A 12,765-nucleotide genomic window follows, 5' to 3' on the forward strand; every position below is an offset into this window, starting at 1 on the left:
TATCAACATAATTTAGTGTAGTTGTTATTAATATTGAGATAAGCTGAGTTCTATTTCACTCACCGATGTTGGATGTGTTGGGTGCACACTCGGAGTGATAAATGTGAACTCGAGATATGGGGGTCGGGGGCAGCACCCCTAGATACGGGGTTCCAAGGGGCAGGCCCCTAGCGGGGTCCAAGGGGCAGAGCCCTTGGCGGTGGTTCCAACCATGCATTTCCCGCCAAAAACAATTGGTGACATCACTGTGATGTTAGAATCAGTTATGTCTTATAACCATATGTTGAACAACCTTTTTGGCGCCAAAATTGCATGTAACCACCATTAACTACCTTTCCCTCTTGTATAAGAACATATTACATGTTCCAGAAAAGGGGTTACATTCTATATAGACAAAACTGCACAAATGGTCTTTGTGGTTAGCTCAAAATTGTCATTTTGGTCCATAAAAGTTTGGACTGGCACCACAAGTCCAAACTTTTCATTTTGTTGCGAGTTTGGTCCAACTTCCTTTGAAATTTTCTATAATGACGATTTTGCCCTTATTTTTTATTTTTCAGTTTTATTTATTTATTTAAATATTTGTATATGCTTAAAAGAAAAACAAATTACCTCTCTCTATCTGTGTGTGTGTGCCTAGAACTCAAAAAAAAAAACCATATATATTTTCGTTATACACCTGCAACTAAAAAATAAACAAAAAACCTACATATATTTCCCTGTGTTCCATCTATTTCCTTGTTTTCTCTCAAATTTTTTGAAGCTTTCTCTCTCTACTTTCTCTCACTAAAAATATGATTTTTTGAATTTTTTTTTTTTTTTGAAATAAACGAAACTCATATTTCTTGAAGTGGAATCTGATATGAAGAATTGAAATCTGGTCTGAAGAAGGTACCCTAGCTGTCGTGAAGCTCGAGGTTGTCGGAGCCACAAAAAACCTTAGGATCACCGTCGGAAATCACCACCATTCTCCAATTAAGCAAAATGAATTTCAGAAGTGAAAGGAAAAAAAAAACCCCACCTTCATCTACCTTCGATTTCCACCATGTTTTCCTCAAAAAAAAAAACCTTCTTCATCGTCAATTCCCAAATCTATAGCGCCCTTAATTTCAGTTTTTTGACGAATTTGTACTAGTAGTAGAACATGATGAATTTGGAGGTTGAATACGAAGTTTGAAAATTACCTTCGTCCACTGAAGAATTGCTCTGATGAGCATCAAGGGTTTTTATACGTCATCAGTCTATTTCTCGAACAGATCTGACGACAACGCAACCGAAGAAGATGAATGGTGGAGGCGACGTTCCAGATCGACAACAACATTCTAGATCGTTTTCTGAAAACCTAAGACAACGATGACGATCTAGATCTGAAGAGGGGGAGCGTTTACAAATTTCCGAAAAATCGAGGGTCCGTTTGTCTTCGACAGAAATTGATGCTTTTGGGTGGTGGCATTCATCTTTTCTGGTGGAGGTGGCGGCGTTCATCTTTTTCGGCGGTGGTGTTCCGATGGTTATGTTACCTAAGTTACCTGTGAAAGAGATGAGAGACGAGAGAGAGAAAATGAGGGTTGGGGAAGGGAGTGAGGGTGGGTCTTGGTGTCAATTTGTTTTTTTCTTAAATTAAAAAAGTTTTACAGTAAAAAAATTGAAAAAATAAAATACAAAGGGTAAAATCATCATTATAAAAAAGTTCAAAGGAAATTGGACCAAACTCGCAACAAAATAAAAAGTTTGGACTTGTGGTGCTAGTCCAAACTTTTTTGGACCAAAGTGGCAATTTTGTGCAGTTTTGTCTTCTATATATACTCGAAATTTGTTCATCAGATTCTCTTTACCTCTTAAGAACACATCAAGCAAAGATATTATGTGTTTCTCAATTCGAATTAGCCTTGTAATTCGGATTGGTTTTTGTTCTTAGATTATCTCACTTATGAATTTGTCTACCCCAAGCAAAAATGTACGAATTACATATTTCGGAAAATGATGGAAAAACACGATCCTAGAAATTATCCAAGTTTACATATTGTTATTTTGATTCCCTAAAACTAACATACATTTCGCTATGTTCTTCCATTCTCTTAAAATTCAGTTGTGTTCTATCTGATACCAGCATTTTCTTGGAATCTAATTTGTGTTTCATTTCTTGTAACTTAATTTTCTTTCGTTGAGATTCTGCCGGAAACTCAAATATCGTAAACCAAACAGATGCACAACTTTTTACTGCACTATGTTGTTGTTCTATGATGATGAAAGTGGGGGAAGGGATAAGGAGGTGAAGATGAGTAGGTTCATGAGTTTTAGAAACAGTCAGTTTTGAATGGAAGCTCCGGTGGATTGAAGGGGAGGGGAGAGGCGATGATGGAGATGGCTAGTGGTGAGGTCATGGTCCGAGTTTAAAGAAAAAGTTAGAAATTCAAAACACATGTTACTTGATTAAAGTCGGGCAAGCATGATTGATTGAGAAGGATAAACACGAATTTGAAGATTGCTACAGTGATGTGATATCAGTGGTTCCTATTTTTATAAGTTTGGAAAATTTTCAGAAGTGGGAATTACATATTATCCCGTGTCTACTTACATCCAAAACAAAAGATAAAATTAAATTTCTACTTAATTACAAAATTACTATCTCAGCATCATGACCAACTTATTTTAGTCTAATAGTCCCATAATTAGTTCAAGATATACAAAGCAAGATTTGATAAATATTTCGACCATTACACATTTTGTTCCATTTTATATATCAATTCCAAAAAAAAATGTATGTTGTACATAATTTACACGTTTTTGGGGAAAAATAAGAAAAAATTAGAGTGATTAACAAGATGCAAGCAAAAGTAAGATTTGGCAAAAATCCATAGCGAGTTGCGACGCTAAATTAAAACATGATCCAAGCACTAGTTTTAGTTTTACATGCGTGTCGTAGTCACCGACTGACACAATCGCCAAAAATACAACTAACACCCAGTCACCCACCCATCCTATTATAGTTTGATTGGCCAATAATTATTGAAAAAAAAATAATGATAATGAAATAGTCAAAAACCCCTCAAATCCAACATACTCCCAGACAGTCCCAGGCTAGTGTCGAGTAAAACGTTAGAAAAATGATCTAGTAGTAGAGTTTTACTTGGTGGCAGTAGTAGTAGTAGCAGTCTGCTTGTTTTTCTTAGGGTCCAAGGCGCCTAACCCTGGACCTAACCCAACCGGGGTGGTGGTTTCCACCACCACGGCTCCGTTGGTGTTGGTGTTGGCATCATCTCCGGTGGTGTTTTCCGGTGTCATACCAGAGTTGATGATGTTGAGGAGTTGGGTGAGTGGTGGCATAGCCGGGACAGGGACACCGTGCGGCCGGATTAATAGACCTCTGGCAGCGGCTTTCTTCCTGGCCTCCGCCACTGCACGGGCGGATCTTTCGTCCACGCCTCTACCACCACCACCACGAGGGAAGTTTTCGCCAGGAACTGTGGTGTTGTTGGCGCTGCCGGAAGCTCCTCCAGCGGAGGCGGCCTGGAATGCTTGTATCAAATCAGGGTGAGCCTGTACAATTTACAATTTACAAACAAACAACATTGCTAATTAATTAATTTACTACCCATTTTAAAACCAACAATCTCATTCGTCAGACCAAACCAAATATACCTTTAACAGATCAATTGCTGCCTGAGCTGAAACCGCATTCACAGCTTGCCCTTTCTGCTTTTGTGCAGTCATCTGTCATCATATTATATATAATCAGAAAAAATATATATATTAAATATTAAATAATTAAAATAAAAGCAACGCATCAAAATAGTACCTGCGCCTCGCGCACTTTAAAAGTTTTCATCCAGTTGTGGGAGTCGCGAGTCCTCAAGTCATCCTCTCCAAGTTGCTTCACAAGTATGTCATATGTCTTCTTCTCATGCTGCCAAACGAAACAGTAAGCTAAGCTAAGCTATAAATGATATAATAATAATATACACTCGTCTGTGACTTTTTTTAAACATGGATGGAAAATAATAGTAAAGCATGGATGTAAGCATGCCTGATGAGAGAGCTTGTAGGCTCCAACACAGTTGAAAGCAATTGCAAGTGCATGATAGCAGACAGCAGTCTGGATATGTTCCTCTCCTAAAAGCCTCTCATTCTTTTTCAATGCTTCTTGTAGATAACGAAGAGCTGTGTTCATTTTCCCAATGTCTTGATACATCATTGCAACATTAATGTAAGTTGCTGCAACATCAGGGTGATCTGGCCCAGATGATAAGCTTAATAGAAGCAGGGCACGCGACATGTGGCGCAACGCCAGTTCTGATTGGTTCAGTCCGTGATAGAATAGGGCCATGTTCCCGTAGCTGCAAAACATTCCATTTCTTTATTTCTAATCCATCCAGGGATTTTGGTATTTAAATAACGACAAATTATATACATTTTCAGATGGAAATGCTGCTACTTTATTTCAAACTATTTTTAGGTTCAAAAAATAAAAAATTATTTGATTATAAATGGGTACCTGTGAGCTGTGTCAGGGTGGTCAAGCCCAAGGCAGCGCTCATTTATAATAAGTTCCTTATGCTGCTGCATAATGGCTGCAGCCATGTCTCCGGCATGATAAAGAACCATTGCAAGATAACTACAAAAGTAAAAATTCCAATATAATTAAAGATAAAATAATAATTTTAGAAAGTTCAAACATAATTATTTCAACTAGGAAACATACCGGCAGCAATTAGCAACCTCACGATGCATTGGACCCGTCACCTGCATTTCATAATTTAATTTAATTATATAAAAAAAAATCATTACCCACCATGAAATGAAATGAAAGATATCATAAAACATACATACCTGTTGAAGTATTGTAAATGCTTCCGTAAATAAAGTGTAGGCTTCGTTAAGCATTCCCTGAAATAAAAAACAAGTCATATTAATGTGACATGTATAACAATTTAAAAAAAAAAAAAAAAATGTTACCAACCTCTGCCAACTGGACCTTTCCTGTTTCCACGAGCTCTTTTGCTTCTGAACATACGGGTATTGAGTGTTTGACCACAGGTTGAAGACTCAAAATATCTGATGTTTGGAAAGGTGTTCCTGCACTCAGATCGTACTTTTTAGCAGCTATGGTTACCCCCACCTTGAGGCAAATGTTGCGGATAACTGAAACCTTCTTCACACGTGACCTTGCATCCTCTGGCAATTCAAACTGCAAATAGAGAAAACATGAAATCTGTTTGGTTGGATGGAATGAAGATGAAGTAATTTGATGTTACCTGGTATTTAACTTCGGCAAATTCAAGAATATCAGCCCACAAGCTTTCAGAACTAAGACTCATGCAGGATGCTTGTTTTCTACTGCTGCTACTACTAGCAGCACCTCCAACTTTCGACCTTTTTGTGGATTTTCCTGAGGCTACCTCCTGTTAAATCCATGAATCAACATCAGGACTTGAACTCATTTACCTTTACCCCATAAAATATAAATCTCAATTTTTGTATTTTTCATAACCAAAAATAAATTATAAAACTAATGACCTTCTTCTGATTTTTGGACTGTGTATTATTAGCAACGGCTTTTCCAGAAACAGAAACCGCCTGACAGTCTCCAAATAGACAATTGAAGAAATGAGCAACTGCATGTCCGATATCATGATCTGCTGTATCTCTCAGCACGTCCTGTAAAGAAAAAGAAAAAAGCATTTTTACAACATGAATTTTTACCCATGGTTAATTAAATAAAGATCATTGAATTCACCTTGAGGATGTGTTTTGCACATCTAACAATGATCTCATTGGAACAAAGATCCCATAAATGAGGCAAGTGCTTCGTACCATCAGCTACCTGGAATAATGTAAAAAAAGAAGTTATCACATAGGGACGAAAAAAGCGATATTAGCACAGGGACCAGTGTGTATATATATATATATATATATATATATATATATATATATATATATATATATAATTTCTTACTTTGCCGATATAGCGAAGGTTAATTCCATGCGCATGCAGTGCTTCAGTGAGCGTCTGGCCGTCCATTGGTGAAACTTCAAGTGTGCAGAGATCTTGTATAAATTTTGGAAGCACAACCTCCTTGAGATATGAACTCACCTTCCGTACACTTTCTTCATCAGCAGCAATATCCTGTTACATGCATCATGAGAACCTTTGCGTCTTTTTAACTACAAGCTTCCTAGTTCCTATGACATATTTTTAGTGACAAGGCCATTTGTGTCTTTTACAAAGAAAAGACAGAATTACCTCAGGACTCCCAGCCAGTTTGAATTCTGTAAATACATTAGGGTTAAACCTTATATCCTCCTCCACCGCCACGTCACCAGTCTTAGAACCAGATTCTTCAATCACTGTTTTATCCTCTTCTGACTCATGCTGCACTCAGTTTTAAACAACAATCATAAACATATCTTTTTAATCCATTAATAATAACAGTTGCAGTTAAAAAACTTAGGTTCAAACACTTGAACACAATAAAGTTAGAAACATGAGTATATGTTATTTAATTAGTATAGAAAGTTTTCTGGATAGAAGGATGAAAGTATCTTCTGCTTTTCTGTATCTTATAATGATTAGAAAATTTTACCAGTTTAACATCAGAGGTTTCGGCTGTCTCGGTTTGATCTTGTTCAACAACAGTAGTATCAACTTTTGGAGATGCAAGTTTTTCCTTTTCCTGTGGCTCACCCTTAGATTTTGAACTCTTTGCTGCCTCAGCCTTCTCACATACAACACATATTATATCAACAATCATATATGCAACATAAAAGAAGAAAAAGGTTCTACATGATGTATATATTTATGACCTGGCAAAAGGCAGTGATTAATTCGGGTCTCAGTATACAGAACTTGGAATTTGTTCCTGTATAATTTGCATCACGAGGAGTGACTCTCATCAGGTCCAGGAGATAGTGCCTGGAAATGAAATGTCAAAAATCAATTCAGTCAGCACTGCATATGCATAACTAGAAATCAAAATCTCAGATAAAAGAAAGCAATCTATAACATGAGGCAAAGGCGATCTGAATAGCAACAAACTAAAACTTCATTTGTTTTTCTACTGTTTGTTTCATTCTATTGCAGCATTGTTCTTTGAAAAATATACCCGATCAATAGCATTGTAAGTACCGTTTGGAATTTTCACCAATTATTGCTTTGTTTTATTAATGACATTGTTATTGTTATGTTTTCAAAACACAATGAAAGTAATTATAACAAATGAATATGTGAAATCCGGTTGAAAAAATCACCTATCATCACTTCCGACAATGCCCTTGCATTCAACTGGTGCAGCTATCTGGAACACATTTCCTGATCCATCAACAACACTGTGTTCCTTCACCCGCAGGCGTTTTGAAGCTTCGAGTACCTAATGTTAGTTAGATATAGATATAGTTAAGCACAAATTACAGAAAGAAAAGTATACAATACAAAAAGATAAAGAGGGATAATATATATATATATATATATATATATAAAATCCTGACCTTGGAATGAAAATCTTGATTCCAGCAGATCTTCTTGCCATTGTCAACAGACCCATACAGAAGCGAATCTGATTTATCACCTTGTAAAATTCCAGGTAGAACACTCTGTGGACAAAAAGGATTAAGATCCAAGATAGAAAAAAAAAAAAAAAAAAAAAAAAAAAAAAAAAAAAAAAAAAAAAAAAAAACGCATTATGAAAAGGAGCTAGATGCAAGAAATGGCAACCTACTTCCATTTCTATCTATTGGAACATTGTTGCTTCAATTTTTTGCTTATAAGGGCATTGTACTTCAAAATATTTTCTTATTAAGAAAAACCCAATCATAGCAAAGAAAATTGCTTTGCATTTTGGATGACATTGCTATAATTGGGTGTATTTTTCAAAGTGAAATGTTATAATAAACAAATCAATGAAAACATGATTGCAGCAACCCATTCATTCAAGGACAAAAGTGTCAAATAACAATCATATATATATATATAAATATCAAATATGACCATGTGAATTGATAGAAAAGAGAAACTATATGCACCTGTGCTACTACTCTATGACCTCTATAGTCAACAATGGCCATAGCAAGATTATACAATCCAGGAACATCGGCTTCTTGGTAAGCTTTTGTGCCTTTTAGATCATTGTTTGAAGAGGCATATGTGGCTTGTTCACTCTCTGCCAGCTGTGCCTCAGATTGCACATCCACAACACCATTGAGGCTATGATTATGATTCTCCCCATTAACAGCAGATGATTTCACCAAGGTGGAATCTGATGATTGCTTCCTCGACAACTGCTCAAGATCCGCATCAACAGCAAAACTGAAGAATATGTTGTTGTGAACATACCTAAAAGCAAAACCACACACAAATTTTAAACCATTCATACATAATCTGTTTCTTGTCTACTGTCTAGTGGAATGGAATCAGACAGGGTTAGAGATAAAGAGAATAAGCAATAATGAGTCATTATGTCTCATCATCATGTTTCATTGCTCTGTAGGAATTGAATGAATTTTCATATAATTTTTCTATATTAAATAAATGTTTATTGCATTATTTAAATATATTTAATAAACTATTTAAATATATGCATTGTACTTACATGTGAAAGCATTCTGGATCGGTTGGATTAATTGGTGGGATGCATCTGCTGATGACTCCAATAGCACCACTTATTGCAGCATCAACAAAATCAGAAGAAACCTTATACAGGGCTCTATCTCTCAAGATTCTACAATACATGAAGCCAAAAAAGTTACATATTTATATTCTAAAACAGAAAGCAAACTATACTACCTTTCTTGAGGGCTTGCATGAGGAAACTCTCTACAAGATTGCAATTCCTCATTCCAGTCTCTTTGCATCCCGATTAACTCGCTCCCAAAGGAAAGAGTAAGTGAATTCTCTGCTCTAGCTGCATCACGTCTATGATCTACATTACATGATGCAATAAAAAGGTAAGATAATTGATATCAATAGCATGAAAAAGTGAAACACCACTAAAAAATTAAATTATCAGGAAAAGATAAAAAATATTATTACTATTACCAGGAACAGGATGCAATCCAAGCCACGAATTTGGAGGCAACAACGACTGGATGTTTTCAAATGGATGAGCAGAAGCTTTGCGTTCCAACATTTCACGAAAAGCTTTCAATAGATAAAAAAAAACATGAGATTGTTTCCAAATAGCAGCCTACTTTTATTAGAGTATTATTACAGCATTGTACTTTGAAAATCTACCCGATTATTATTGCATTGGGTAAATATTGTAATAGAAAGATTGGAAGTAGGATGCTATTTCTTGTAGCTAGCCTAGCCTAGCCCTTTTCAATATGAAAGAAAGAGTATACAACATCCTTATTCACCTTTCTTGAATTTGGAGCTAATCTTCTGCAAGAGCCCGATAAGGGTAGTTGCTTCTGAAGCAGCTTTAGTGGGTTTTGGGTCGAGGGTATTTCCGGAACTTGAGTTGACATAAAATGTGGTTGTGGTTCCAGTTATACAATACTTGCTTCCTTCGAGTGTGACAACATCCAGATAAATTAAGTCTCCAACAAGCCTGAAAATATAATGAGCATTAATTATTACACCTTAGAAGAAGGTTGCTATTTGCTGATGGGAAACAAAACAAACCAAACCAAACCAAACCAAACCTTCTGTAGCTTGGAGGAGGGTTAAATGAGGAAAACACAATACTTTCAACGCATTTGATCTCTTTGGAAGGAGATGACAACAAATTTGAAAGCGAACCAGAGACATCCTCCATGAACCCCAAATTCTCAAGCTCTAAAACCTCCGTTTTTGCAGTAGGATCTATTTTAATTTGGAAATGATCGATCCATCGGTCAAAAAAATTAATTCAACGAAAAATTTATACAAAAAATAAAACAAACCAAACCTCCTGAATTTGCAGTTGCATTCTCATGTTGCAATGCGAGTGATGTTGATAATGAAGAGTGCAGTGTTGAGAGAGAAAGCAACTCTCGGGTTCGGTGGACATGAGCCCTGATGGATCTATCGTCATAAAGGGCTGCAAACATTTCCATTTATTATTATTATTATTATCAATCCTTGCCAATAAACTATTATTTCTAGTTACTTTTAGAAAGTAAAACTGTTATTTAATTGAAATCGTTAATGTTTTTGAAAAAAGGACTTATGGGTTAGATATTGTAATGAAGTGAAGCTTAAAAAAATGGAAGGATTCACATTCCATGATACCAAAGGCAAAGAGTAGCTAGCTATACCTGCAATCATCTCTAAAGAACAATCCCCTGCAGTGATGTCAGCAACTTCAGAAATTTCATGATAATCTTCCAAATGATGACTCGATCCATCCTTAGTGTGCAGTAATAAGTCATAGCAAGTAAAGAAACATGTCTCTGGAGCATCAAGAAGAAACTGCCTCACATCCATAACAGAATCACTCGGACTCAACTGCAAATTTCATTAACATTTATTTATCATTCAAACCTATAACTTTTTTAAAAAAACAATCAAACTTAAAGATACCACCATACCTGTAGCTCAAGCTTTTCACCAAATTGTGTTTTCACCGGAACAGGGAAAAGATGAATGTCACCTGCAAATAGGATCCAAGATTCTGTAAACTTTGTATTTTTAATCATGAAAACACTTGTTCTTAGTTATCTTACTACTCTTTCTTTTTCTGTATACAACTAGAATCTCTAACTCTGCATGCATCATAGGGTTAAATGTGCATTAAACCAACAATGTTTCTCTTTTTCCCATTTTCTGCAACCACATTTCATTCTAGGAATATGCAACAAACTGGTTAAAATGCAACAATGTTTCAACTTTTTACAAATTAATGCAACAAAGGTTCACTCTTTTACCAACTTATGCAACCAACATAATTTATTATGGAACCAAAACAATTTATTTTGGTACTAAAATGGAATCATTGCATATTTTGTATAAACAAGTAAAAATCACGGAAAAGGAGTGAATAAAAGCACATTAAACCCTTTAACAATGAGCATGTGGGTGTATATGATGTAGACCTACAAACCTACATAAATGTATGAAAGTTGTATCACACATGTCTACCGTGCTGTATGAAACATATCTTTAATTCCTCCAAATGGTGATCCAAGATATATCATGATTATCCTTTCTGCATAGTTATACCCAATACTATTATCTCCCCCTGTGTTCATTTATTAATGCAACCTAATGACCCTAAGGACATGTTTCTTTTTTCCCAATAAGTGATATATGGATAAAGTGATGTTGAGAAAAATGATGTTTAATTTTTTTGAGAAAATGGGTAATGGGATAAAAGTAAACAAGAGCTAACTTGTAAAAAGTTAAAGACTTAAAACGGAATCCTTGACTTTCTCGATTAAGTCATTCATTATGCATTGAGTAAAAAAAAGGAAAACTCATATATAGGTCATTCATGTCCCCATTGAGCCCATTGGGTCGAAAAAAAAATTGATGACGCGGATGAGGGGAGCTCAAATACCTCTAACATCAACATATTACCACAATTTCTATATGCTTTTGAATTTGCTACATCAAAGAAATACAAACAAGAATAAAAGCACGATTGCAAACAAACAAAAAAACTTTACCTTGCTTCGGCTGGTTCTCCAAATTTACATTGTCCGACTCATTGACCTCTGGCTGCGTGGCTTGTATCTCAGCTGAAGCCGGGACTCCATTAGCTTCCACCTTTGTTTCGTCCACAGGATTCAAGTTATCTTTAGAATGACCGTTGGATGAGACCGCTTGTTCAGTAGCATTCGTGGCGTTTTGTGCCCCTTTCTTGTTCCGCCCTCTGCTTGATTTCCCAGCCATATCTACTTCCCAATCACCTAAATCCAGAAAACAAACGAGCACAATCTATATCAGTGTATCTGAATCAAGGTGTTAATCAAAATAAACACATACTATTTAAGGAATCAGAAAAGAAAACCCATTTGAGAAAACACTCGACCAATCTACGCATTCATAACTCGTTTAAACAATGAAGTGAAGTACGAAACTTGCTAAACTAACAAAAGAGATAGATATCTAATGAAAATAACCCCAAAATTGACATATACATGAAAAAAATATAGACATAAATTTGATTCAGCTATCAACAGTCACTATATTGAAGCAAAACCCTCGTGTAGAAATGTTGATACGCACGTTAAAATCAAAGTGAGAGATAAAGAAAAGAAAAAGCAACCTGTATTTGAATATCACCGATTGAAATCGGCGGATAAAATACAGGGAATTAAGAGAAAGTTGTGTACGAATAGCAGCGAATTGAGAAGGGAATGGAGGGATGGAGGCTGTGGCGGCCGAGGGCGAGCGTGTGGTTACTCTGTGAGAGAGAAAGAGTTAGGGAGAGGAGGGGTTTGCGAGTGTGTAGTTTTATTATGTCATGTATTTTTATTTCAAAGGTCAATTAATCTCTTTTCGCAATTAATCTCATTTGTCTTACATTTATTTTATTTGTGAGACACATATATTATACGGGTTGATTAAAACAAAATGTTAAATAAGAACGATTACATGAGAATTTTCTTTATATTTGAAATCTAAAATAAGTGAAAATTACGAGAAAAAAAATACAAAAAATAAATAAATTAAAATTATGTGTTTAGTTGTCAGGCTCATATACTAAACGAGTTAATTATAACATTATGTTAAATATAAAGGTTTAAAATGTAAATTTATTTGAATTTGAAATTAAAATTTCTAATTTCAATTTTCAATTTTGAAATTAATAGTCATTATGGTAGGTTTAATTTATAGAAACTAAA

At 35.4% G+C, this 12,765-nt stretch overlaps 1 protein-coding gene across 1 annotated transcript; it reads right to left on the reverse strand.

Annotated features, from left to right (window-relative positions):
• Nucleotides 1-2,843: 2,843 nt before the first annotated feature.
• Nucleotides 2,844-12,375, reverse strand: NOXY38 (tetratricopeptide repeat (TPR)-containing protein). The gene is made up of 28 exons (XM_079084018.1): nt 12,186-12,375; nt 11,584-11,826; nt 10,507-10,568; nt 10,234-10,423; nt 9,885-10,016; nt 9,640-9,799; nt 9,352-9,545; nt 9,032-9,133; nt 8,780-8,915; nt 8,586-8,714; nt 8,020-8,329; nt 7,486-7,590; nt 7,249-7,367; nt 6,805-6,913; nt 6,585-6,716; nt 6,245-6,373; nt 5,957-6,127; nt 5,738-5,824; nt 5,518-5,658; nt 5,256-5,402; nt 4,961-5,188; nt 4,831-4,887; nt 4,703-4,743; nt 4,496-4,615; nt 4,028-4,337; nt 3,800-3,907; nt 3,643-3,714; nt 2,844-3,540 (listed from the first exon to the last, which is right to left on the reverse strand). Exons 2-28 carry the CDS (start codon nt 11,807-11,809, stop codon nt 3,127-3,129), a joined length of 4,131 nt encoding a protein of 1,376 aa, XP_078940144.1. The 5' UTR covers nt 11,810-11,826; nt 12,186-12,375; the 3' UTR covers nt 2,844-3,126.
• Between the last annotated feature and the right edge of the window lie 390 nt (nt 12,376-12,765).

Source organism: Lactuca virosa, chromosome 1 (assembly GCF_052849685.1).
Source record: "Lactuca virosa cultivar CGN04683 chromosome 1, Lactuca_virosa_CGN04683_v6, whole genome shotgun sequence".
Lineage (NCBI taxonomy): Eukaryota > Viridiplantae > Streptophyta > Magnoliopsida > Asterales > Asteraceae > Lactuca > Lactuca virosa.

Coding starts and splice junctions, on each gene's coding strand:
- NOXY38 (XM_079084018.1), bottom strand. CDS start 11,809: ATGGCTGGGAAATCAAGCAGAGGGCGGAACAAGAAAGGGGCACAAAAC. Junction 10,569..11,583: donor GGAGAACCAGCCGAAGCAAG/GTAAAGTTTTTT, acceptor TCCTATTTGCAG/GTGACATTCATCTTTTCCCT. Junction 5,403..5,517: donor AGTCCAAAAATCAGAAGAAG/GTCATTAGTTTT, acceptor TGGATTTAACAG/GAGGTAGCCTCAGGAAAATC.